General features: G+C 45.0%; 2 protein-coding genes across 2 annotated transcripts; one reads left to right on the top strand and one right to left on the bottom strand.

Moving 5' to 3' along the window:
* Nucleotides 1-647: 647 nt before the first annotated feature.
* Nucleotides 648-8,413, top strand: LOC126981877 (flap endonuclease 1-like). Its single transcript, XM_050833471.1, has 8 exons — nt 648-826; nt 2,011-2,113; nt 2,466-2,632; nt 3,216-3,376; nt 5,282-5,434; nt 5,991-6,209; nt 7,031-7,228; nt 7,775-8,413. The coding sequence occupies exons 1-8, from the start codon at nt 658-660 to the stop codon at nt 7,847-7,849; spliced, it is 1,245 nt and encodes a 414-aa protein (XP_050689428.1). The 5' UTR covers nt 648-657; the 3' UTR covers nt 7,850-8,413.
* A 785-nt stretch (nt 8,414-9,198) lies between these two features.
* On the bottom strand, nt 9,199-24,431 carry LOC126981876 (uncharacterized). Its single transcript, XM_050833470.1, has 13 exons — nt 23,799-24,431; nt 23,106-23,320; nt 22,027-22,187; nt 20,970-21,106; nt 18,664-18,887; nt 18,199-18,267; nt 16,544-16,853; nt 15,577-15,989; nt 14,999-15,281; nt 13,226-13,284; nt 12,416-12,706; nt 11,891-12,301; nt 9,199-11,752 (listed from the first exon to the last, which is right to left on the bottom strand). The coding sequence occupies exons 1-13, from the start codon at nt 23,806-23,808 to the stop codon at nt 9,860-9,862; spliced, it is 4,476 nt and encodes a 1,491-aa protein (XP_050689427.1). The 5' UTR covers nt 23,809-24,431; the 3' UTR covers nt 9,199-9,859.
* Between the last annotated feature and the right edge of the window lie 1,599 nt (nt 24,432-26,030).

The following is a 26,030-nucleotide window of genomic DNA, read 5'->3' as shown; positions in this document are numbered from 1 at the left end:
CGCGATTTAAGCAGTAAGACATATAACACATAAGCATCACATTCAAAATACGATAAAAAGACTAAACACACCCACAAAAACACAAGTAAATCAGATAAAATAAATAACAATCCCAGAATCGAATGTTTTTTTTTGGCGCGCTTTTCCATTTGTTAAAAAAACATGTAAATCAGATGAAATAAGTAGTAATCAAGCATCACATTCAAAATACAATAAAAAGGCTAAACACAATCACAAAAACGCATGTAAATCAGATTAAATAAGTAATAATCCCTGCCGTAACGCTGGTCGACTCCACTCAATTCACTTCCTCCATGGCAGCGTTACCAGATTGTCGTACTAGGCATAATGTTTTCGTCTGCTTGAGGCCAAAACTGTCGAGCCTACACTGATAACGATATACATTTACAATTAGAGTTCAGGTGGTTATTTATCGATGTTTTTCTGCAATTGTTATGGATCAGAAACAGGAAAATATGATTCCTCCATGGTTGGCATTGTCGTACTGTCGAGCCTACACTGATAACGATATACACTTACAATTAGAGTTCAAATGGTTAATTATCGATTTTTTTCTTGTAGATCAGAAACAGGAAAATACGATGTTCTGAGTACGATAATCTGGTAACGCTGGTCGACTCCACTAATTCTTCCTCCATGGTTGGCGCGCTTTCCCGGCGTTTGTTTACCTTCCGCGGCGGCCTCCTCCCAGTGCTCCTCCCCGCCTTACAATTACACGCCGCCATGGGAATTACGGGCCTTTCCAAGCTGATCGCCGACGTGGCCCCTGCAGCCGTCAAGGAGAACGAGATGAAGAATTACTTTGGTGAGGCGTCGACATATAGTAGCTCGTTATGGCCTTTCTTTAAGCTCCTGGTTTTTTTGTCTCTCTAATTATCGTATGTCAGTTGTCTTTATCTTCTCTGCAGTAACCATTCGTGTTTCCACCATTATATCTCTCTCGTAGGTGATATTCAGTAACCATTCGTGTTTCCACCATTATATCTCTCTCGTAGGTGATATTAAGTTAGTGTCATGGTATAAGGAAAGAGATAAAGGGTTATGTGGCAATTGGGGAGTGGTTAGCGCGCCTACTGTAGTTATCTCCATGGTTAAGATCGTGTTAGTTGTCTTTATCTTCTCGGTAATAATCATCTTTCTTTCCGCGGGTATCTCACTCTCGTCTTTGATATTAAGTGGGTGTCACGGCTTATTCAGAGGGAAAATATGGTTATGTGGTAATGGGGGTGCCTAGCTATTTCCTTAGTTAAGATCATGGTACAGTTGTCTTTATCTTCTAGGCAATAATCATCTTTCTCTCCGCGGGTATCTCTCTCCTTGCAAACTGTGATAAACCCAGATGTCTCACCGGCCCTGTGTCCCGAGGTAATGGGTTCTCTCCCACCACAGGCTCAAAGGTACAGAGATAAGGACACAGAGGAAGAACAAACAACAGCAGACCTGCTTGTCCTTACGAGGCTGTTTGTGACAAGCTACACTAACTATCTAATCAAAGGTGGAAGATGAAGGATAGCAAAGGCAAAGGCTTGGAAAAACTGCTTGGAAATTATGTAGGAAAGAGGAAAGAACTACCATTACTGCTACCACTAACCGGGCGATAAAAGCGGACAAGGACACCAGTATTCGAAAGAACTTAACATTATTACGACTGAGTAATATCTTATTTGCTGGTTGGATTCAAAACACTTGTGGCTTTACCGTGTAGCAGCAACGGGCCAAATTTGTGGCTTTACCGTGTAGCAGCGACGGGCCAAATTTGTGCCATGATATAACCCCAAAAAAATTAATGATACATAAACTGATCACAAATACTTTGATATATATTATGAAATGGTTTGTGTGAGTGATGATTTTTTCTCAATTTCCTCGCTTAGAGGGACCATTAAGAAACATGATCCTCGCTGCTGCTGGGTTAAGGTGTCCAGTAAAGGTGTATTTTTCCCATTCACATCCACTAGTTATTTACCGCCGTGTGTTTCCCTTCTGCAGGCCGTAAGGTTGCTGTGGATGCCTCCATGAGTCTGTATCAGTTCCTGGTGGCGGTGCGGCAGGAGGGACAGATGCTGACCACTGCGGACGGCGAGACCACCAGGTATAGAAGTGTATTGATAACTATACAGGCGACTTGAACTCTTTCAAGAGGAGGGTATCAGGACACCTCTCCTCCCGAAACTGACCTATCTTTCGGCCACCTCTTTGGATTCTTTTTAGGAGCAGCGAGTAGCAGGCTTTTTTTTATTAATGTTTACTTTTTTTGTGCCCTTGAGCTGTCTCCTTTGCTGTAAAAAATAAAAAATAAAAAAAATTATGGTATGGTCAGTTGTAGCATTGGTTAGGCAGAAAATATGCATAAAAGCTACATTATGAGTTTATGACACTTGATAATGCATGTATATTTCTCTCAGTAAGTTTAATGGTTATGTTTATTTCCCTATTTCCGACAGTCACTTGATGGGCTTTTTCTACCGCACGATCCGTATGGTGGACAACGGCATCAAGCCCGTGTATGTGTTTGACGGCAAGCCCCCCACCATGAAGGGCGGCGAGCTGGCCAAGCGGAAGGAGCGGCGCGATGAGGCTCAGAAGGCGCTGGAGCAGGCCGAGGAGGCGGGTGAGTGCTGGTGCTGTTGTTATTATTGTTAGCATTTCTATTGTTATTGTTTTTGTTGGAATTATTTTTCATTATGTCAGCTTTTTAATCGTTACTATATATATCCATTCCCTTGCTATTGATTTTTTTATCCTTATTTTCATTTTTATATATACCCTTTTTAACTTTTTTTATCTAATTTATACACAGATACACCATTTTTTTTTATTATTTATTTATTTATTTTTTTTAATCTTCATTTTTTCATACTGTTTCATTACATACATCCTTTATCCCATTTTTTTCATCTTGTCCCATTATGTTAACTTTACCTAACCTAACCTAATTAACCCGGTAGCAGCGACGGGCCAAATTTGTGGCTTTTCCGTGTACCAACGATGGGCCAAATTTCTGCCATGCATAAACTGATCACATATGCGTTGATATATATTATGAAATGGTTTGCGTGAGTGATTATTTTTTCTCTTTATTTTGCTTAGAGGGGCCTTTAACCTAACCTAACTTAACCTAACCTAACCTAGCCTGACCTAACCTAACAAACATGACCCCCGCTGCTACCGGGTTAACATCAAACACCCAACAGGCAATGTGGAGGACGTGGAGAAATTCAGCCGTCGCCTCGTCAAGGTCACGAAAACCCACACGGAAGAGGCCAAGAAGCTGCTGGAACTGATGGGCATCCCTTACGTGGAGGCCCCTTGTGAGGCAGAGGCTCAGTGTGCGGCCCTGGCCAAGGCTGGTAAGGTAAGTGTGTGCGACTGGATGTGACGGAGGGTTCAGGACACCTCTCGTCCTGAAATTGACCTCTCTTTTTGGACACTCCTTTGACCTCTATTCAGGAGCAGTGAGTAGTGGTCTTTTTTTTTTTTTCTCTTTTTTTTTCTTTTTTCGCCCTTGAACTGTCTCGGCTGTAAAAAAAAAGAAAAAAGCGTTGTCAAATTATCGTACTTAGCGCATCTCATTTTTGTACTTTTTGGTCGATAACTACAGGAAAAGAGAACGCAACCCATCGATATTTAACAGTTTTAACGCTAACCTTAATTTCGTTACGTTATTTGTGTGGTTGCGACAGCCTTGGAGCCTAAAAATGATGAATGCAATGTTCAGTGTACGACAGTTTGGCAACGTTGGGAGGAAGGGAGAAGGGGGGATGTTAGAAAGAGGGAGAGAGGGTTTATAAACACACACACACACACACACACACACACACACACACACACACACACACATAATGATTACATGCAACCCAACGACAGTAATGTGAACAAAGAAAATATACCCCCTCTCGTGAATCGGCACAATTCTTGCTGCTCTCTCGGTCACTATGAGTAGCCTAGGAAACACGCGCGTATCGGCGGTGTGGAAACCATTACCAAGGCGACATTCAGCAACATGAAGGGTGCGACCACACTGCATGGGGTTTGCTGGGAGGGTAGAGGGTAGTGGAATGCCTCGCGGGTCAGAGGCAAGAACAAACACGTTATCTAATACGAATGGCCATACCGGACGCGGATAGCAGGTTCCCTCCAAGCTTACCCGCTACCCGCATCCTGTATGGCCACTCCTATTAGATAATGTGCTTGTTCTTGCCTCTGACCCGCTAGGCATCCCGCTACCCTCTACCCTCCCAGCAAACCGCGTGGTGTGGCCGCATCCTAAGGGCCACTAGCGGGTACCCACACACTCACTGCCAGCATCGCCATTTCGCAGGTTACGTAGCCACACGACACAATCTGAAGGTGAGTTTAAAATTGTTTCACTTTGCCAAATCACATATTACTTCTTTGCCCATTATTTCCATTTTATATATATGATGTTTTGAGCGAATGAAAAAAAGAAAATCGGCAGGCACTACGAAGAGGTCATAGTTAAAAATAGCTGGCACTTCGTGGGTTAAGAGGAGAAAGGGTGTGGGAGGGAAAAGAGGAGGGAAAGGAAGGGAAAGAATGGTCTGGGATGTTAGAAAAAGAGAAAGAGAGAGAGTATGAGATGAAAAGGGTGCTAGAGGGAAGGGAGGATGGAAAGGAAAGGTAAGAATGGGTTAGAATTTAAGGAGAAAGAGAAGAGAGAGATGGGAAGGAAGGGTGTCGGAGGGAGGAAGGGTGAAACAACAAGACAATGGATTAGGGTTCAAGAAAGAGATAGAAGAATTGTAAGGCTGGTAAAGGATCTAAAAGGGAGAGAGGTAGGAAATTAGTGTGGTAAAGGATCTAAAAGGGAGTGAGGTAGGAAATTAGTGCTTAGTATATATATGCAAGAAAGAGATAGCAGTATTATAAGGCTGGTAAAGGATCTAAAAGGGAAAGAGGTAGGTTGGAAATTAAGGTTTTTACATATGAATATGCAGATAGTATAAGTATGTCCATGTAAAAAACAGTCTGTACGAATGAATATATGTGAATGATGCAAAAAAATAATGTATAAGAGGGAGGTATCAGGACCCCTCTTCTCACTTAATTGGCTGTTCTTTCGGCCACCTCTTTGGATTCTGTACAGGAGCAGCGAGTAGCGGGCTTTTTTTTATTGTTTCCTTTTTTTGTGTCCTTTGCTGTAAAAAAAAAATAATAATAATAATGTGTAGATAGATATACATGTGTGTGTGTGTAGAGATAAATAACGTGTGTGTGTGTGTACGTGTGTGTGTTGCAGGTGTATGGGGTGGCCACGGAGGACATGGACGCACTCACCTTTGGCACACCTATCCTGCTGCGTCACATGACCTTCAGTGAGGCGCGCAAGATGCCAATCAAGGAGTTCCACCTGTCTAAAGTGCTGGATGGACTTGAGCTGAGCCAGGAAGAGGTGTGTGTGTGTGTGTGTGTTCTTATCTAGTTTTCTTTTGCTTTTACTTTGATTTTTTACCTAATTGTCCAAACCTAATAACCTAATCTAACCCAACACAAATCTAACCTAACTTAACCTAACCTAATTTAACCTAACCTAATCTAACCTAATCTAACCCAGCCCAAATCTAACCTAACCTAAACTAATTTAACCTAACTTAACCTAATCTAACCCAACCCAAATCTAACCTAACTTAACCTAACGTAATTTAACCTAACTTAACCTAATCTAACCCAACACAAATCTAATCTAACTTAACCTAACCTAATCTAACCCAGCCCAAATCTAACCTAACCAAAACTTAACCTAAACTAATTTAACCTAACCCCTAACCCAACCCAAATCTAACCTAACCAAAACTTAACCTAACCCCTAACCTAACCAAAACTTAACCTAAACTAATTTTACCTAACCCCTAACCTAACCTAATCTAACCCAACCCAAATCTAACCTAACCTAATTTAACCTAACCCCTAACCTAACCTAACCACCCCTTAATGTTAATACCCCACAGTTCATTGACCTGTGCATCCTGCTGGGCTGTGACTACTGTGACAGCATCAAGGGCGTCGGTCCCAAGCGTGCCATCGAGCTGATTCGCCAACACCGGAAGATTGATGCGGTGGTGAAGCAGCTGGACGGCAAGAAGTACCCCGTCCCAGAGGAGTGGCCGTTCTCCCAGGCCCGGCAGCTGTTTGTCGAGCCGGAGGTGGCCGACCCCAAGGAGATTGAGGTAAGTTGGAAAGTTTCGTTTAGTCGGCGCAACATCTGTGGTCATGTGCCGGAGACAGACAGAAGGGGAAGGAATTATAGAAGGGAGCAGATCCCAGGAGACGGGACACAGCCCCCGACTAATACCTGGTACCCATTCACTGCTGGGTGGACAGGGGCGTAGGGTATCGGAAAAGCCGCCCAAATTTTTCCACTCCGCCCAGGAATCGAACCCGGGCTCTCTCGGCTGTGAAGGAGATTGAGGTGTGTTGAGGTTACGATGTTAAGGAGAGAGAGGTGGGAGGTATGGGAAGGAAGGGGTGTGGGTGGGAGAAAGGATGAGAAACAACAAAACAACGGATTAGGGTTCAAGTAAGAGATAGAAGTATTATAAGGGAAAGGTAGGAAATTAAGGTTTGTATATATGAATACACAGACACTCTAAATATGTGGATGTAAAAAAAGTCTATATGAATGAATACATGTGTTATACAAAAAAAGAAAATATATGAGGCATTTGATTTTTATGTAAATTTCTCTTACTTTTATATTCTTATTTATGATTTTGTTTATTCATGAATGTACGTATATTGAAATCTCTTATGTATCTATTCATTCATATTTTGTCATGGTAAAGAAAGCATAAAATGACATCACATAACAAAAAAATAGGTATACAAAATAACTACTACTTTTACTACTAATGATAATGATGATATTTATAATCTTTCTTCTGATATGACGGTAATGGTTTAAATGGCAACACTTACGATGGTCACAACAACGGTAGCTATGAAGGCGACGGATTTCTCCTCCTCTCACTTTCCTCTCACGCCACATCAGCTTAAGTGGAATGAACCCGACGAGGAGAAGCTGGTGGACTACATGTGCGGGGAGAAGGGCTTTTCCGAGGAGCGCATTCGTAACGGCGTGAAGAAGCTGGTGAAGGCTCGCAACGCCAGCACGCAAGGCCGACTCGACTCTTTCTTCAAGGTTTTGCCATCACCCAAGACCAACGGCACGAATAACAACAAAAGGAAGGTGAGTAGATGGACATGGTGACAATGATGGTACTTAAAGGATGGTTAAAAGAAATACTGGTGGTGATTATAATGATGAGGAGGGTAATAACAAAAGGAAGGCTGAGTGGATAGCTTCGCGTGACACCAGCCAGGAATTTTCAGTCACCGTCGAGTGGCTTAAGACTACCCACATGCTGTCCAGAAGACCACCTATCAACCCGGACTCTAGATTCTTGGATTAAAGATGAGCTCCGGGGGGCAGCATGAGGCAGTGCAAGATGGCGCCACTATAAACATTTGCCTGTGCCACGATGGGCTGGGGCCGACCATCAGGCCCCATCAAGAGAGCCTACCAGTGCCATTCTTTACAGGAGGAGCGAGTAGCTGGCTTTTTTTTATTGTTTCCTTATTTTTTGTGCCCTTGTGCTGTCTCCTTTGCTGTATAAAAAAAAAAAAGGCAAATACGTAAAAAAATAGTGAGAAAAATGACAAAACAGCTGACAATTTTTATTTATTTATTTATTTATTTATTTATTTATTTATTTATTTTATTTTTTCTTTACAGGCTGAGGAAAAGGCTGGCAGCACCAAGAAGACCAGAGGTGGAGGTGGTAAGGGGAAGTTCAGCAAGGGTAGATAGGTAGGTGGGGGCACACACACACACACACACACACACACACACACACACCTAATACTATTCTACAAATTATTGAGCAAAATGGAAGAAGTAGACAAGAAGAAGTTACTACTAAAAGAAAAAAAATACCACTAGGAACACAAGAGGACATAGTAAAAATTTGAGGAAGGGAAGATGCTTGAGAGACAAAGAAATATAGCTTCCTGCAAAGAAATATAGAGGTTTGGAACAGACTAAGTGAGGATGTAGTATCGGCGAGGAGTGTGCAAAGCTTTAAGGAAAAGTTGGATAAATGTAGATATGGAGACGGGACCACACGAGCGTAAATCCCAGGCCCTGTGAAACTACAACTAGGTAAATACAACTAGGTAAATACAACTAGGTAAATACAACTAGGTAAATACACACACACACACGAACACACAACAGCCACCCAGTTTGTCAGGAAGCCATTGTATCATCATTCAGAGGTTAGCGAAAGCTTTTGTCGTTCATAACTACCCTCAACGTTATTATTAAGACGTTTTTCTCATTGTTTAATTATTATATTATTAAAGGTAAAATATTTGTCCGTCTGTCTGTCATTTTTGTGTACCCTGAGAGAACACAGAGGAACAATGCAAGTGGTTTTATGCTATTATGTTGTTTTATGATATTTCTTCTGTGTTTGCTTTTTTAACATTTTTTTGTATTTGTTGACATTTTTGGGATTTTCTGATATTTTTTGCTGTTCTGGCTTTTTTTTTTTTATATATATATCTGGCGTGTTTTCATTCAGTTTTGGCATCTTAAATTTTTTTGGGGGAGCTTTTAACCAGGTAGCAGCGAGGATCATGTTTCTTAATGGTCCCTCCAAGCGAGAAAAATGAGAAAAAATCACCCCTCACACAAACCATCTCATAACATATATCAAAGCATTTGTGATCAAATTATGTATCATCTATTTCGGGGGGAGGTTATATTATGGCACAAATTTGCCCCGTCGCTGCTACACGGTAAAGCCTTAAATTTGGCCTGTTGCTACTACACGGTAAAGCCACAAATTTGGCCCGTCGCTGCTACACGGTAAAGCCTTAAATTTGGCCCATTGCTACTACACGGTAAAGCCACAAATTTGCCCCGTCGCTGCTACATGGTAAAGCCTTAAATTTGGCCCGTTGCTACTACACGGTAAAGCCACAAATTTGCCCTGTCGCTGCTACATGGTAAAGCCTTAAATTTGGCCTGTTGCTACTACACGGTAAAGCCGCAAATTTGGCCTGTCGCTGCTACATGGTAAAGCCTTAAATTTGGCCTGTTGCTACTACACGGTAAAGCCGCAAATTTGGCCTGTCGCTGCTACAGGGTTAACACTTTTTTTCTTTTGTTTTAGCATTTAATATCATTCGATTCATGTTAACACAGGATGGAATGAAATTATGACCAACAAAACATTCAGTGTTATTCAGTTTAAGCACATTTATCCTTTCTGAAAACTTTACAGTATTCAGCTAATTTGGCCTCTTAATTGTATTTATTTTTTTATTTTTATTTATTTTTTTTTTTTTTAGGATAAAGTCAAATAAATAGGTTCTGTACCACCAAAGACCATTCCAAGCCAGGCAGTCAGTTGGTCAGTCAGTTAAGCATTCAATCAGTCGGTTAGTCAGTGGTTCAGTCAAGAAATAAGTCAGAATCTTTTCTTTTTCCTTACTTAAGTAGAGTTTCTGATACTCAGTCAGTCATCCGGTCAGTAAGTCATTCAGTGAAAATATATTTTCTGACTTTTTGTTCTCTGGCACCTTTTGGAATTTCTAAGGCAAGTTTTGGTGTTTTTCGTCATTTTCTTGCACTTTCCAGTATGTTTTTGCATCTTTGGGTATTTTTTTGGCCATTTTGAGAGGCCAGTACAAGATGGTTGTATGAAGGCCTTCCCCCCATGAATGTTAAAGGGGGGGGGGGGGGTAGCAGACACCACAAGTACAGTGAGTCGTTAAAGCCACGACCAACACTCAGCCAGCAGGGAGGAGGGTGTCAATGTGGTGGTGGCGGTGGTGGCAGCTCTCTCAGCCACAGCTGCTGCACCCCATGCCATGTCCTGGCCCGCCACCGCTGCAGCCCCCGCCACACCCCAGCCATCCACCGCCACCACCAGCGCTTGAGGGTGCTGAGGCCCAGGAGTGAGCGCTTGTGTGGTGTGGCAGCACGCTGGAGGTGCTGCAGGATGAGGAGGGCGTTGGGCGAGTCCTTGGCCTTCTCAAAGTCCCCCCCAAAGTAGGCCTTGATCTGCCCCAGCGTGCCTGTCGCCCTGTCTTGGCACATTTCCTCCAGCACATCCATCACCCCCAGCATGGCGTCGTCTTCTCCCCAGAGGCAGCCGTCCGCCCGCCACCTCTCCAGCAGGCGGAAGATGCAGCTCTTGAGGCAGAAGCCGCCAGGCACGGGCACCGTCCAGGCCCGGCCGCTCCACCAGGTGCTGAGCGCCTTGACACGCCGTGGCATCCAGCGCTCCGCCTTGAGGCTGGCCAGCAGAAGCTTGGCACACAGCTGCACGAGCCGCTGCCCAGGGGCCATGCCGGCCAGCACCTCCGCCTCCAGCTGGGCGAAGCTGCAGCGCCACGAGCCGTCCCTGGCGGCGCTGAGGTGCATGGCGGCGGTGCCCGGGGGGGTGAGGGACGGCCGCTCTATGTCCTGGTGCCAGTCCACCTCCAGCACCGGCACCAGGTCCACGCCCACCAGCAGCAGGGGGTACTGCTCCCCCTGCCAGGCCAGGCTCAGCGCCACGCCCACCTGGGTGGGGGTGAGGCCGGGCGGCACCACGCTCAGCCTTGGCTCATCCAGCACGGCGCTTGCCAGGGCCCGGCCCACAGCCTGCTGCAGCCCCTCCGCCAGCCCCAGCCCCTGGAGCTCCGGCGCCTCCGTCTCCACCTCCAGCAGGCAGGGGTGGCCCCGTAGTGGGTCTGCCTCCTGCACCGTCACCTTCACGCAGCCCCGCGCCGCCACCACCACGTTGATGTCAAATTCATCCGGGGCAAACAGCTTGGAGCCGTCCCTGCTGCTTCCCACCAGCCGCAGCCTGACCCGCCGCCCCGGCATGTACGCCGCCCCACCCACCACGAGGCCCGCCGCCCGCAGCACCGCCCGCCGCACTCGCGCCGCCTCGCCCGCCTCGTCGCTGAAGTCCACATTGGCGCGCCGTGCATTGCTAGGCAGCCTGCGCAGGTCCACGCCATGCAGCAGCCGCTTCAGGGTATCTTGGGCCTCCCACTGGACTGGGGGGGAGGCCACCTGCTGCAGGGAGTCGTCGTAGCGCAGGTAGCGCCGCAGGTACCCCACAAAGTTGTTCTGCACCTCCCGGGCCGTGGTGCCGGCTCTGCAGGGGGGGTCCTCCCCCACGCTGTGCTGCAGCAGCTCCAGCGTGTGGCCGTGGCCAAACATGGCTGCCAGGTGTAGGGCCGTGTGGCCGTACCTGTCTGGCTGCAGTGGACTGTACCTGTCCAGATGCCGGGGCCTCACACTGGTGGCGGCGGCAGCAGTGGCAATGGCGGCCACCTTACTTGCATTGGCAGCAGCAGCGGCCTGCAGGGCACGGAGGAGGTGAGCCACGGAGCCAGACTTGCCGTGGGCGGCGGCCTCGTGCAAAGCGGTGGTGCCACACACAGCGTCCAGCACAGTGTCGGGGGGCAGCCCCCCCACCGCCAGCAGCAAGTGCAGCATCTGCAGCAGGCCATTGCGGCAGGCCACCAGCATGGCCTGCACCCCCACCGCCTCAGCCACCTCCCCTGCTGCAGCCAGGTGCCCCGCCTTGTACCGCATGAAGAGGGTCTCCTGCAGAGCCACCACCTCTGCCACCTTCTTCTTCTCGCTTTCGTCCTTCTGCCTCTCCTCCAGGGCCTCCAGGCGGCCACGCTCCCGCCGGTACATCAGCTGTTAGGGGGGACAGTTTAACCTTTGTTGCCAGCATCTTGGGGGAGGGGGGTAAAGTCTGGCATGATAAACCGTCAAGTGTAGCTGCCCCCATATGCACCCCCCCACCCCGCCCCCACTCAACCACGCCGACCTCACCTCCTCCAGCTGTGCGCGGAGGCCTGAGGGCAGCTGCTCCATGTCCCGGGGGAGTTTGCCCTTGGTGTCAGGGGTGTAGAGGGAGGCGCCTAGGTCCCGCACCATGGCCTCCACCAGGGTGACGTTGCCGGCCTTGATGGCGGCGTGCAAGGGTGTGGCACCGCTGCTGCCCACACTGAAGAAGGGCCAGGCACCGGCCCACCGCAGGAAGCTGACCACGAGGGGACAGTTGGCCCGGGCAGCGGCAGTCATGTAGGTCGTCAAGGTGGCCATGGAGCGTTGTTCAGGCCAGCCGGCCCATGGCTCTTGCCCGTCCATGGCCTCCGTCACTTGAGCCAAGTCTTTACGCAGGCCCTTGGTAGCGCCGTGGGGCAGCCGTTTCCTCTCTCTCTTGAGCTGGCGCGAGAATGCCTGAGAGAGAGTAAATACCAGTGTAACACCACTACAAGAAAGTAGACCACATTAACCCAGAGTCAACAACAGCAACAGCAACCTGAGTCCCTGTCCAGCCCCTCCCCAACCCACCGTCAGGATGGCGCTGTGGACCCTGCTGGTGGTGTTGGGGGAGTACCACGCCTGCTGCAGGAGGTTAAGGCCCTGGGAGCTGTGAGTGAGGGGGGCGCCACATGCCAGGAGAAGAGTAGTGATGCGGGGTCTGTCGCTGGTGATGGCCTGCTGCAGGGCCGACCCAGGGAGGTCCCCAGCCAACTCCAGGGGCACTCCGGCACACAGCAGCCTGGAAACAGCCTTCCAGTCATCCCCTCGACTGATGATGCTGAGGAGCTCCTGGTAAAGCTTCTCCGGGGATCCTTCTTCCTGTAAAGGGAGAAGACTTACTACATGAGCTTGTGAAACGCCAGAATTTTGTCTTTACTACACTCCCACACGACCACTGCGTGTTGCGAAACACTTGAGAAATTAATCCAGACAAGGAAAGGTTTTGCCGGCGCCGGGGATCGAACCCGCGACCAGCGAGACGGGAGAGCCACTCCTTAACCAGTCGGCCAAAGAGGTACCCCCCTTGCAGAGTGAGTTATTGGAGGCTCGCCCATCAGGCAACTCGCTGCACTACACGGCTCCCCATTCGTACGTTGATTAATTTCTGTGTGTTGAGATTTCCCATTTTCCATGAACTTCGGAGAGCATGGGCCATCACTCTACTAGCTAACTGACTACCTGACTTGCTAGCTGATTGCCTAACTGACTGACCTATTTGTAGTGGAGAACCGGAAACTGCTTTACTAACGCCTTTGGGACAGGTGTTACTTCTAATACCTGTTAACTTACTCATTTACTTTCCTAACAAATTACTGGTGACGGGAGTTGTTTTCTTACCTGGCGACACCTGTGACTTTCCAGGATGGCAAGCGACCTCTCAGTATCTTCTTTTCCACCTGTTGATTAAGTGGAGATGAAGGTGTGGTTTCAGTCTTTGTTTGGTCAGTGTTGCCAACTTAATTTTACACTGAAGAAGGGAGTTAAAGAAGGGAAGAGAGGTGGATAGGGAGGGGAATCTGGCTTGAAGAGAGAGACAGATAAAGAGGGTGAGAGAATGTAAACAGAATGAATAGTAAAAAAAATGTGTGAGGAGATGTAAAGAAGGGAAGCAGATAAAGAGGGTGAAAATGTGATGTGAAGGGGAAGATGAAAAAAAGGGGAGAATGGTGTGAAGGGTGGAAAGATGAAGAGGGGAAGAGAAGTAGACAAAAAAGGAACATTCTTACTTTACATACATTTCAACAAACATTGCAGCATATTCAAGTTTGAAATTTCACACTTCCTTATGTTTTAAAAATGTACTGGAACATTGCAACAACTAGACTTGTGATGTAGAATAATAACAAAGAAATATGATGCACAAACTTTAGACCCGTTACCCCTCTGAATGCCGCTGTCTCCGCCATGTTTGTTTACATCTCAATGCAGTACCCTCGGGTCTCTAAGAAGGACCAATTCTGGTAGGTCCCAGCAAATATCAAGGGTTTGAAATGTAAAGTATTCTGATTTGATAAGGACCTGAATACATGTGAAACTTTAATAATGACCTGATAGTGGAGAGGGCTGCGAATGCATAAGTGTAAAGTCTTAGTTTTTTATACACAAACGTATGGTCTCTAACGCAAAATCTTACGGCAAGACGCACAGTAGCTTGACAGGTATGCGAATGTCGGACGAAAAATCTTCATCTGACACTCATGGTTCAAACCCGCTTATTATATATTTTCTTTTCAAATGCCTGCCGAAATTGGGGTGAGTCTTATAAGCCGTCAAATACGATAGATTAGAAGAGGAAGGTGAAGAAGGGAAGGTAGGTAGAAAAGGGCAGGAGAATGTTGTGTTCAGTCAGGCAAGATAAAAGAGGGGAAGAGAGGTAGATAAAAGTTCAGAAATTAGTGTGAAGAGACATTAAAGACGAGTAGAGACATGGATTTTTTTTTTTTTTTTTTACAGCAGAGGAGACGTAAAAAAAGAAAACAATATGAAAAAAAAGCCCGCTACCTACTGCTCCTAAATAGAGTAGAGTTGCCAAAAAGAGAAATCTGTTTCGGGAGATTTTTTTTTTTTTTTTTACAGCTAAGGAGACAGTTCAGGGGCGTAAAGAAAAAAATATATAAAAAAAAGCCCGCTACTTACTGCTCCTGAATAGAGGTCAAAGGAGGTGTGGGGGAATGTTATGTGAAGAGGGGCAAAGAAATTGGAATATTGCATCACTTGTTTTGCACAGAAGGATAGATAAGGAGGTTCATGGTTAAGAAAATTTAGAGTTACAAGCCTAACATTGGCCGGGAAAGAATGGGGTTGGGAAATGGAGGTGTTCTTTGGAAATTACACACATACACACACACACCTTTTCCTATTTTTATCCTTAACTTCTCTACTTTTTCCCCTTCTTCCCTTCCCTCTTCCTAATGTCCCTTTCTTTACTCTCCTGACACACACACACACACACACACACACACACACACACACACACACACACACACACACACACACCACTTCCTATATTTTTATCCTTAACTTCTCTACTTTTTCCCCTTCTTCCCTTCCCTCTTCCTAATGTCCCTTTCTTTACTCTCCACACACACACACACACACACACACACATACTCCGTAGCCGATTGGGGTGTTTCAGTAGGTCTTGAACTAAGTCGAGAGGTGTTTTTCCGTCGTATGTTTGTGTGTGCGGGTGTACATGTGTTCCGAGGAGCTGCCGGAGGAAGAGGTTATCGATATCATTCACGGCCACGATGTGAAAGATAGTTCTGCCCTCGCTGTCCACCAGGTGAGGGTCGTTCGCCTCCAAAAGGTCTTTCATCCTTTTCACGTCATGCCCAAAATACGCCATCCTGTACTGCTCAAATATTTTCTCGTCGATTATTTTTTGCTGCCTCTGTAGGGAAGGAAACGAAGAGGAGGATGAGAAAGAACTTTTATTACCTCACTGAAGAACTAGAATGAAAGAAAAGTAAGGTAACGAAAGAAGAAAAAGATGAAGTAGAAAAAAATAAAGAAGGGAAGAGGAAAACTACGATGATGAAAGGTGAACCTCAGTCTCTGTAGGGAAAAAACACGAAGAGGAGGATGAGAAAGAACCTCTATTACGTACCTCACTGAAGAACTAAAATGAAAGGAAACCAGAATGAAAACAACCCCAATTAAACATAAGAAGAGCCAAAATAACTCACAATCAGCTCTAGGGTGGCTTGCAGGGAGCTGGGGCGATGGACTCTCCTCTGCTGCTTCACGATCCACTCCTCCACCTCATGGTTCCCGCGCGCCACTGCCAGATCCTGGGGCGTCATATCCATCTCATTCTTCACCTTTAAACTCGGATCCACCTTCGCTAAATACTGCACCAGCTCCTTGTTGCCACCCCAAGCAGCCGCGTGGAGAGGTGAGTTCCCTTCATTGTCTTTCACGTTGAGGCTCCACCCTTTCTCTCCGAGCTTTTTCACCAAGGCATAATGTCCCTCGAGGCTTGCGGCGTGGACTGGGGTTCGGCCTTCATTGTCTGTGACGTCGACTGGGGTGCCTTCCATAAGTAATACGACGCATCTCCCATTTCCACCCTGGCAGGCAAGATGGAGTGCTGTCTGGCCTGCGAAACATACATAGCAGTGAATTATTATCTCTCTCTGTCTCTCACTCTGTCTCTCATATGCGTAAACTTTTATTAAAGGGGCTATTACACTGGGCAAATTTTCCGTGGGTCTTCAGTCAAACCACGATTTCCGCTGGCGTGGTTCTCATATTTCCGTGGTTTTCTGACGTGTCCACGATCTTCCAAAGCTACGGTAGATTTCACTGAAGGACGACGGTATTACCACCATCATCAGTAGCAGCAATAACAAGAAACAAATGAGAACCACGCCAGCGGAAATCGTGGTTTGACTGAATGGGGCTATCACACTGGGCAAATCTTCCGTGGATCTTCAGTCAAACCACGATTTCCGCTGTCGTGGTTCTCAGTTGTTTCTTGTTATTGCTGCTGATGATGATGGTGAGTAATACCGTCGTCCTTCAGTGAAATCAGCCTTGGAAGATCGTGGACACGTCAGAAAACCACGGAAATATGAGAACCACGCCAGCGGAAATCGTGGTTTGACTGAAGATCCACGGAAAATTTGCCCAGTGTAATAGCCCCTTAATTACCTTCATCATTCCTGGCATGTATCTTGGCACCACGGTCTAGCAGGGCCTTCACCATATCCGAGTGGCCCTCCTTGGCAGCCACCATCAGCGGGGTCCAACTGCTGGTGCCATGGCCCTCCACGCTGAGGCCGGCATCCAACAGGAGGGCCAGCAGGTGGACGTGTCCCTTTAGAGCAGCGAGGGTCAGGAGGCTATGGGTCTGCAGTTTGTTGTAAGGCGTCGTCACACACACCTTCAAATCGCCTTCCCCCGAGGCCAGCGCTTGGGTGATGGCTTCCTCTACCCCGCTCAGCACTGCACTGCCGACCTTCTGTAGAGGTCAAAGGTTGGCTGACTCACAGTGTTGATCATTGCTTAGCAGGAAACATTCATTCACTCATCCATTCATCCATCCGCCTGTCCAAAACACCTGATGTGGATATTAACCCGGTAGCAGCGACGGGCCAAATTTGTGGCTTTACCGTGTAGCAGCGACGGGCCAAATTTGTGGCTTTACCGTGTAGCAGCGACGGGCCAAATTTGTGGCTTTACCGTGTAGCAGCGACGGGCCAAATTTTTCCCATGATATAAACCCCTAAAAATAGATGATGCCTAAACTGATCACAAATGCGTTGATATATATTATGAAGTGGTTTGTGTGAGTGATGATTTTTTCTCATTTTTCTCACTTAGAGGGACCATTAAGAAACATGATCCCCGCAGCTACCGGGTTAATATGGTGTGTAGTCTCGCCTCTCACAATAACTATATCCAAAGGTCGCAAAGGAGATTAGTTGGGTTCTCATAAGTGTTTTTGACATCCATTAGACTCATAAAATTACCTATGGCAATACCCACAGCCTCTACGAAAGCCTTGCCAAATGTGCGTGTGAGCTCCGAAATATTCTCTGGGCCTTATAGTGGTATTCTTAAACGCTACTGCTTCCCACTTCAATTACTTCTACAGCCCAAAAAAAGAGCTAAAATGCGTTATCATGAGTATTTTTTTGAGCCCATCGTACAGAAACCTTGTCAAACCCCTACGTAGAGGGTCAAAAAACCTTGTCAAACTCCTACGAGGGTCAAAAAACCTTGTCAAACTCCTACGAGGGTCAAAAAACCTTGTCAAACTCCTACGAGGGTCAAAAAACCTTGTCAAACTCCTACGAGGGTCAAAAAACCTTGTCAAACTCCTACGAGGGTAATAAAAACTACCCCTAGAAAGCCTCACAACTCTTACGAAAGCCATGCCAAATGTGTGTGCTTGGGTGTCGAAATGTTTAATAATGCAGCCCTTAGTTTCACACTCAGCATACACTCACCTCGCCCCATTCTTCTTCTTACCCATGGCAATACCCACGGCCTCTACGAAAGCCTTGCCAAATGTGTGTGGGTGTGAATCCTGAAATATTCTCTGGGCCTTAAGCCGGCATTTTCAGACGCTTCCGGCTCTCACATCAACAATTTCTAGAGGCCAAAAGGAAAATCAGTCTGGTTCTAATAAGTCTTTTTTTAGGTTCATGGTACAGAATAAGGGTCAAACTACCACCAGGGTCATAAAAGTACCCCTGCAAATACCCACATATCCTAGGAAAGCCTTGTCAAATATGTGTACTTGAGCGCAGAAATGTTTAAGAATACGGGAAATTTAAGTTTCACACCCAACATACACTCACCTTGCCCCATTCCCTTTCTTTCTTACTCTCCTCCTCCTTCTTCTCGTGAATCTCTGTCCACAGTGCATCCTGAAAGACGGGATAACAGTTGCCTTAGTTTGTGAACATAAACTAAAATAAAACATGAAGCCAGAAAAAGAGTACATTAGAAGACTATATATATATATTTTTGAAAAACTGGATGAAAAAAAATTAGAACATATTGATACTTCTATTGAGAAAAATAACAATCAACTAATGAACTTTAACCTGGTAGCTGCGGGGATCATGTTTCTTAAGGCTCCTCTAAACGAAAAAAATGAGAAAAAATCATCACTCACGAAAAACATTTCATAATATATATCAACGCATTTGTCATCAGCATTTGCTTTTCTTTTTTTTGGGGGCAAAATTTGGCCTGCGCTGGTTGCTGGTACGCCCGCAAAATGAAACACCTCGCTGCTACCGGGTTAACTTCAATCTTACTTGTTCATGTTCACGCTCCAGACTAAGAGGGCAACTCCACACCCGATCGGCCCCTCCCTTGAAGCGCGTCGTGGCTCCAATTTGCATCAGCCTCATGTCCAATTGGTTCAGTTCTCCCCTCGCCTGTCTCTCCTCCACCCTCTGTTCATTGATGGCCTCCTGCGCCTCAAACAACCTCTTGGTCACGTGTAAACAGTCCATTACCTCACTCTCTCGGCAGTCACCTTGTTTGCGGAAGAAAAAAGAACATAGATACTGGAAATTATAGATCAGAGAAGCATTTTCACGCTGACTGCTCCTCTGAACTTGCTAACTGCATGCCTCCCTCCTCCCGCGGCCCCGCTGCACACGACTTTCTACTCATGCTCATCCCTATACTGTCCAAACCCCTTATGCAAGAGTTAACCAGCATCTTCACTCTTTCATCCCTCACGCTGGTAAACTCTGGAACAATCTTCCTTCATGTGTATTTCCTCCTGCCTACGACTTAAACTCTTTCAAGAGGAGGGTATCAGGACACCTCTCCTCCCGAAATTGACCCCTCTTTCGGCCACCTCTTTTGATTCTTTTTTTTAGGAGCAGCGAGTAGCGGGCTTTTTTTTTTTTTTTTTGTTATTGTTTCCTTTTTTTGTGCCCTTGAGCTGTCTCCTTTATTGTAAAAAAAACATGGAAACAACAAAGGAAATTAAGGAAAAGTCACGTAAAAAGTATTGTTATGTCACTTGGCCGGCTGTCACCTTAATTGTTTGTTGAAGAAAATAAGAAAATGGATACATGATATTGTGATAAATGAAAGACGCAGACATGGAAACAAAATTGATAAAGGAAAATCACAAGTAAACAGATTATTATGTTAGTCCTCCGCCTGTTACCTTGTTTGACGGAGAAAAATTGTTACGTAATATAAGTAAAATAGGTGAGGAAAGCAATTAAACTGATGAAAACAATTAAAGGATGATGGCCTCCACTTCAAACAGTTTCAAGCAATCCAGCACACTCCCAGCTTTCACCTTGTTTGACGAAGAAAAATGGTTACGTAATATAAGTAAAATAGGTGAGGAAAGCAAACTGATAAAAACAAAAAAAGGATGATGGCTTCCACTTCAAACAGTTTCAAGCAATCCAGCACACTCCCAGCTTTCACCTTGTTTGACGAAGAAAAATGGTTACGTAATATAAGTAAAATAGGTGAGGAAAGCAAGTTGATGAAAACAAATAGAGGATGATGGCCTCCACTTCAAACAGTTTCAAGCAATCCATCACACTCCCAGCTTTCACCTTGTTTGACGAAGAAAAATGGTTACGTAATATAAGTAAAATAGGTGAGGAAAGCAAGCTGATGAAAACAAATAAAGGGTGATGGCTTCCACTTCAAACAGTTTCAAGCAGTCCATCACACTCCCAGCTTTCACCTTTTTTTTTTTAACAACAAAGGAGACAGCTCAAGGGCACCAAAAATGAAAACAATAAAAAAGCCCGCTACTCGCTGCTCCTCCAAAAAAGAATCAAAAGAGGTGGCCGAAAGAGAGGTCAATTTCGGGAGGAGAGGTGTCCTGACGAAGAAGACTTTAAAACGGTTATGAGGGATACAGGCAAACACATATGAACAAAGTAAAAGAAAAGATATCAGTGAAGAGAAAGAACACTAACCAACATGAATGAAGATAAGCAAACGCAGTAGATGGAAGAAATTAAAAAAAAAGACAGTGAAGAGATAGAACAAGCCAAACAGGATTATCAAGAGAATGAGAAGAAAGGAAGTAAGAAAAATAACTACCACGAAAGTATTGATTGATTGATTGATAGTTGATAGTTGCAAGTAAACAACAAAGGAGAAGGGAGGAGCATGCCATCCCAACCCCCAGGCAGTAGAGTGTGATTATACAACTAAGGATATATGTGGAAGTAGCACCAGGAAACTATAAATATACAATGGACGTAATTCATACATAAGAAATTAAGAAAAATGATGACAGTGAAGAGACAGAACATGCCAGAGAGGATTATCAAGAGAATGAGAAGAAAAGGAGTAAGAAAAATAACTACATCGAAAGTGATTCATACATAAGAAATTAAGAAAATAGATGACAGTAAAGAGACAGAACATGCCAGAGAGGATTATCAAGAGAATGAGCAGAAAAGAGTAAGAAAAATAACTACATCGAAAGTGATTCATACATAAGAAATTAAGAAAATAGATGCCAAACAGGATTATCAAGAGAATGAGAAAAAGGGAATAAGAAAAATAACTACATGGAAAGTAATTCATACATACATACTGTTTTTCACCAGGACCGGCAGCCTACCTCTGATTATTGCCAGCACCTCCCAGCCATACCAATTCCGCGTTAGCACCACCAGCACCGGCAGCTCCTCGAGGGGAAGGTAGCTCATGCTTCTGGCAACCGTAGGTGTCACCAGATGCGCGACCGCCTGCCAGACACTGAAAGAAAACGGGATATTGGTTGCCTGTAGCTCGTGGAGAAGAAAAGAAGCATAAAAGTTGAAAGAAAATGTATCAACAAGAAAGGATGAGGTTACAAATAAGATGACTTTTTTTTTTTTACAGGAAAGAAAGCAACTCAAGGGCAACAAAGAAAAAAAAAGTAGAAAAAAGCCTGCTCCTGTAAAAGATAAAAGTAAAGAGAGGTCAGTTTTGGGTGGAGAGGTGTCTTGATTCCTCTTGAAAGAGGTGATGTCATAGACGGGAGGAAATGCAGATGAAGGAAGGCTGTTCCAGAGTTTACCAATGGAGGGGATGAAAGAATGGAGATGCTGGTTAACTCTTGCGTAAGGGGTTTGGACAGTATGGGGATGAGCAAGAGTAGAAAGTGGAGTGCAACGGTCCCGCGGGATGGGGAGGCATGCAGTTAGCAAGTTCAAAAGAGCAGTCAGCGTGAAAATACCGATGGAAAATAGAGATACAACACTGCGACGGAATTTAGGAGATAGAAAACTGCAAGTAAAAGGACGAGAGTTGATGAGACGAAGAGCCTTTCGCTCCTCTTCTAGTAAGGCTGTATGTGTGGAGCCCCCCCACACGTGAGATGCATACGCCATATACGAGGACGGACAAGACCCCTGTATATGGACAGCATCTGTTCGGGGGAGAAGAACCGGCGGAGACGATACAGAACGCCCAACCTCGAGGAAGCTGATTTAGCAAGAGAAGAGATGTAAAATTTCCAGTTAAGATTTTGGGTTAACGATAGACCGGGATGTTTAGGGTAGAAGAAGGTGACAGCTGAGTGTTGTGAAGAATAGGGGATATGTGTTTGGAAGATTGTATCGAGTTGAGTCGAGAGCCAAAGGGGGTCTCTTTACCTTGGTTTTACTGTAACTATAATTAACACGCATACGTACCCTTTACTCTGGTGCTCGTCGGCCAGCTCCCAACCGAAGAGTTTGCAGTGCGCGTTGAGGAAGTCGGCGACGGGTTTACGACACAGCACGTCAGCGGAGAAACGGTGCGAGCGGTCGGTGTCCTCAGCGTGCAGGAACAGGGTCAGCATTTTGGGCTTAACCTGATGGGGTGGAAGGAAGGACAGATTTAAAGCTGACGAACAAAGGAAGGAAGGTACAGAAAGGAAAGGATGGAGCAAAGGGGAGGAAGGAAGAGATAACTAAATAAGAATAGTGAAATATGGAAGGAAAGAGAGGAAAGCAGGTCAGGCGTTTGATCTTAACCTGAAGGAAGGGAGGAAGGAATGGAGAGATAGATACAAGAATAGTGAATTAGGAAAGGAAAAGAAAGAAAAGAAAGCATTTTGGGCTTAATCTAAATAAAAATAATAAAGTACAAAAGCGAATAGAAAAGAGAAAGATGAGGAGGAAATCAAATAGAGAGGGAAGGAACGAAGGACTATTTAATTAAGGAAGATGGGAAGAAAGGGAAATAAATAAATGATGATGCAATATGGAAGAAAGGAATGCCGGTCAGGGATTTGGGGTCAAGATGAAGAGAAGGAATGAGAAAGAATGGAAGGGAAGAAGCTGAGGAAGAGGAGGAAAGGAAAATAAGAAAGGAAGGAACTCGGGAAGAAGGGGAGGAAAGGAGAAGATATGAGAAAATATGTAAAAATAAAAGAATAGAATAGAAAAGGAGAGGAGGAAATGAAGTAGAAAGGAAAGTGTGATAAATTAAGAAGGAAAAGAGAGGAAGGACAGTAGGAAATAAGGGAGGAAGGAAATGGAAAGAAAAGAAGGAAAGGGAAGAAAGTAGAGAGGAAAGAAACTGAAAGAAAAAATGAAAAAAGAAAAAAAAGAAGAAAAAAATGAAAACAATGAGAAAAAATGAAAAAATGAACCTAGAAGAGAAAGAAGAAGCATAGGAAAACAACCACCTCCATCAATATTTAAAAAAAACGAAAATTAGATAAATGACAAGAACACACACACACACACACACACACACACACACACACACACACACACACACGTACTTTCCGCTGCATAGAATTTTCACAACATTCCTTCATATCATATAAGGAATATTCACTGAAACGGGGACCTCCGAGTTTCCCGAAGCGGCGACGAAACTTGGTGGCGAAACTCTTGGCGGCGGCTGCTACGGCGTCCTCCAGAAACTTCCGCTTTTGTTGTTGTTGTTGTTGTTGTTGTTGTTGTTGTTGTTGTAGGTGGGGGTGGTGGTTATAGCCTGAAGGGTGGTTACGTTGTAGATAAGAGCTCTATTACTACTACTACTACTACTACTACTACTACTACGACTACTACTACTACTACTACTTCTAGTACTCTAACTCTTTTTAGAAGCAGTGAGTATCGGACTTTTTTTTTTTTTAGCATTTGTTACCTTTTTTGTGCCCTTGAACTGAATCCTCGGTTGTAAAAAAAAAAAAAAAAAATACTACTACTACAACTACTACTACTACTACTACTAGGCACTATCATTTATGCTGTTGCTATTACTGCATGCTTCGAAAGATCAAAACTTGGGATATAAAGGTTCTAAAGACACAGACATACAGAGAAGAACTTATATTGTCACTAACTGTATAGCCGTAACAATAAACCTTATCAGTCACTCACTAACTCCATCAAGATAAAGCAGTAAGCGTGGATTTGATAAACTAATCCGCTCCACTATCAAGAAATGAGCTCGGGTTTGAACTTACTTTTCTCCATTTTGACTTCTTGTTGTTGTTGTTAATTGTTGTTGTTGTTGTTGTTGTTGTTGTTGTTGTTGTTGTTGTTAATTGTTGTTGTTGTTGTTGTTGTTGTTAATTGTTGTTGTTGTTGTTGCGGTGGTGGTGGTGGCTCTAGTGAAGGCTGTGTGCATGTAGCGGGCCTTTTTTTTTTTTTTTTTACATTTTCTTTTCTTTTTTACGCCCTTGCACTAGCTGTCTCCTCTGCTGTAAAAAAAAAAAGTGCTTTCGTCCCTCACAATAACTGTTTACAAGGGCCACAAAGGAGATGAGGAAGAGATTCTTATGAGTATCTTTTCACGTTAATGGTGCAGCAGAAGCCTTGTCAAACTATCACTAGGCCTATAACACTACCATGGAAAATTCTAACACAACCTCAACGAAAAATTTAAGCCTTGACAAATATTGATGTGCAAGACGTGTGTTTTCAGACGTTTTGATTCGATAACTATATCCCAAACTATCACTAGGCCTATAACACTACCATGGAAATTTTCACACAACCTGGACGAAAAATTTAAGCCTTGACAAATGTTGATGTGCAAGACGTGTGTTCTAAGACGTTTTGATTCGATAACTGCCGGAAATTGAGTCATACACTGCCACACAAGGTTCATTATGCGCCTACACACACACGCGTCAAGTTACAGAGAGTGCAGTTCACCATTGGTCTGATCATGTACTGGACTCGTGCTTGCCAGACCCGTAAAGGACACGAGGGGCTTTTCGTCTTTATGCGTTTCTCTCTATGTATCTTTAGGTACAATGGGGCAGTTCGACAGTCCAACACAGTCATTGTAAGCGTCGAAACCAAATTATATTCACCACAATGATCCCTTATCTCTACTCAGTACCTACTAGACACTAAAGATATTTCCTGTATGGTTACGGTATTCTAGTTTCCTTCAACATTATACAAAGAATGTTCATAGTATTTTGTGTTTGGTTGGGGAGCTTACAAACTTGCTGAATTGGACTGTAAAACTGGTACAATAACACACTCAACCAACAATAAACTATCAATCAATCAATCAATCAATCCATTCACTAGGGGAGGCGGTGGCCGAGTGGTCAGCGAGCGGCGATGTCAGCCACGAGGGAGCTTTGGGACCGCTTCGGGATGGCACCTCACGGACCGCTGATCACACACAAACTGATGCTGGTGGGAGGTGAAAAGCTTAAGACGCGAATTTAGATAATATTATCAGGGCCTATAACCACAGCGACTTCTTGATTGCTGTCGCTTTGCTTGCTGCTGGAGAAGAGAGGCCAGCTAGCTAGCTTAATAAACACTTATTGATAAATATTTGTATACGGGCCTCAAATGAAGTTTATTATGCAAAGGCTACACAGTCCTTAGGTTTCTCAATTATTAATACCAGAATCCTATATGAAATGTAGTAACATACCTGATACAGTCTGGAGGGCAATTGTGTCTGGACGTGGATACCTGGGCAGTGTGAAGGTGTGAACTCAGCTGGGGAGGCGAACACTTCAGCTGTGGGTGTGTTTAGATTAAATGTAAACACACCAACGCACTGCCCCATCAAATTTTGGTGCCACACTTTATGGTGCTACCTACACATGTATTAATAGTTGTATAATCACACTCTGTCCTGCCTGGGGGTTGGGATGGCATGTTCCTCCCTTCTCCCTTGTTGTTTACCTGCAACAATAAACTATCAATCAAGTTCCCAACGAAAGATATTTATCGCCAAACGAAATAGATGTACATAATGCAAATGTATGTAAATTATTATTATATTGAAATGTATGTATGTTGTTTTGTATTTAAGTACTTCCATTTCATATTTTCATGATATGTAGAGTATTCGACATCACTGGACGGGTCACCACCGCCGCCGACCCGGACCCAAAAGTTTGTTATGTTTGTAACCACCACCACCACCACCACCACCGTCACCACCACCACTACCACCCATACCACCACCACCACCACCACTACCACCCATACCACCGCCGTCACCACCACCACTACCACCGTCACCACCACCACCACCACCACCACCACCGTCACCACCACCACCACTACCACCCATACCACCGCCGTCACCACCACCACCACTACCACCCATACCACCGCCGTCACCACCACCACTACCACCCATACCACCGCCGTCACCACCACCATCACCACCATCACCACCAACACCACCACCACTACCACCGCCATCACCACCA

The sequence above is a fragment of the Eriocheir sinensis genome, chromosome 49 (genome assembly GCF_024679095.1).
Source record: "Eriocheir sinensis breed Jianghai 21 chromosome 49, ASM2467909v1, whole genome shotgun sequence".
Lineage (NCBI taxonomy): Eukaryota > Metazoa > Arthropoda > Malacostraca > Decapoda > Varunidae > Eriocheir > Eriocheir sinensis.
The sequence above is the reverse complement of the archived record's forward strand: the minus strand, read 5'-3'. Positions and strand labels throughout refer to the sequence as shown.

Bases quoted from the DNA above. Each gene is read 5' to 3' on its own strand.
- LOC126981877 (XM_050833471.1), top strand. From the start codon at position 658: ATGGTTGGCGCGCTTTCCCGGCGTTTGTTTACCTTCCGCGGCGGCCTC. The intron at 2,633-3,215 runs GTGAGTGCTGGT...AACACCCAACAG, and splicing joins GGAGCAGGCCGAGGAGGCGG to GCAATGTGGAGGACGTGGAG. The intron at 6,210-7,030 runs GTAAGTTGGAAA...ACGCCACATCAG, and splicing joins CCGACCCCAAGGAGATTGAG to CTTAAGTGGAATGAACCCGA.
- LOC126981876 (XM_050833470.1), bottom strand. The intron at 21,107-22,026 runs GTACGTATGCGT...GTTTTCTTTCAG, and splicing joins GACGAGCACCAGAGTAAAGG to TGTCTGGCAGGCGGTCGCGC. The intron at 13,285-14,998 runs GTATGTGTGTGT...CTTAATCAACAG, and splicing joins ACACCCCAATCGGCTACGGA to GTGGAAAAGAAGATACTGAG.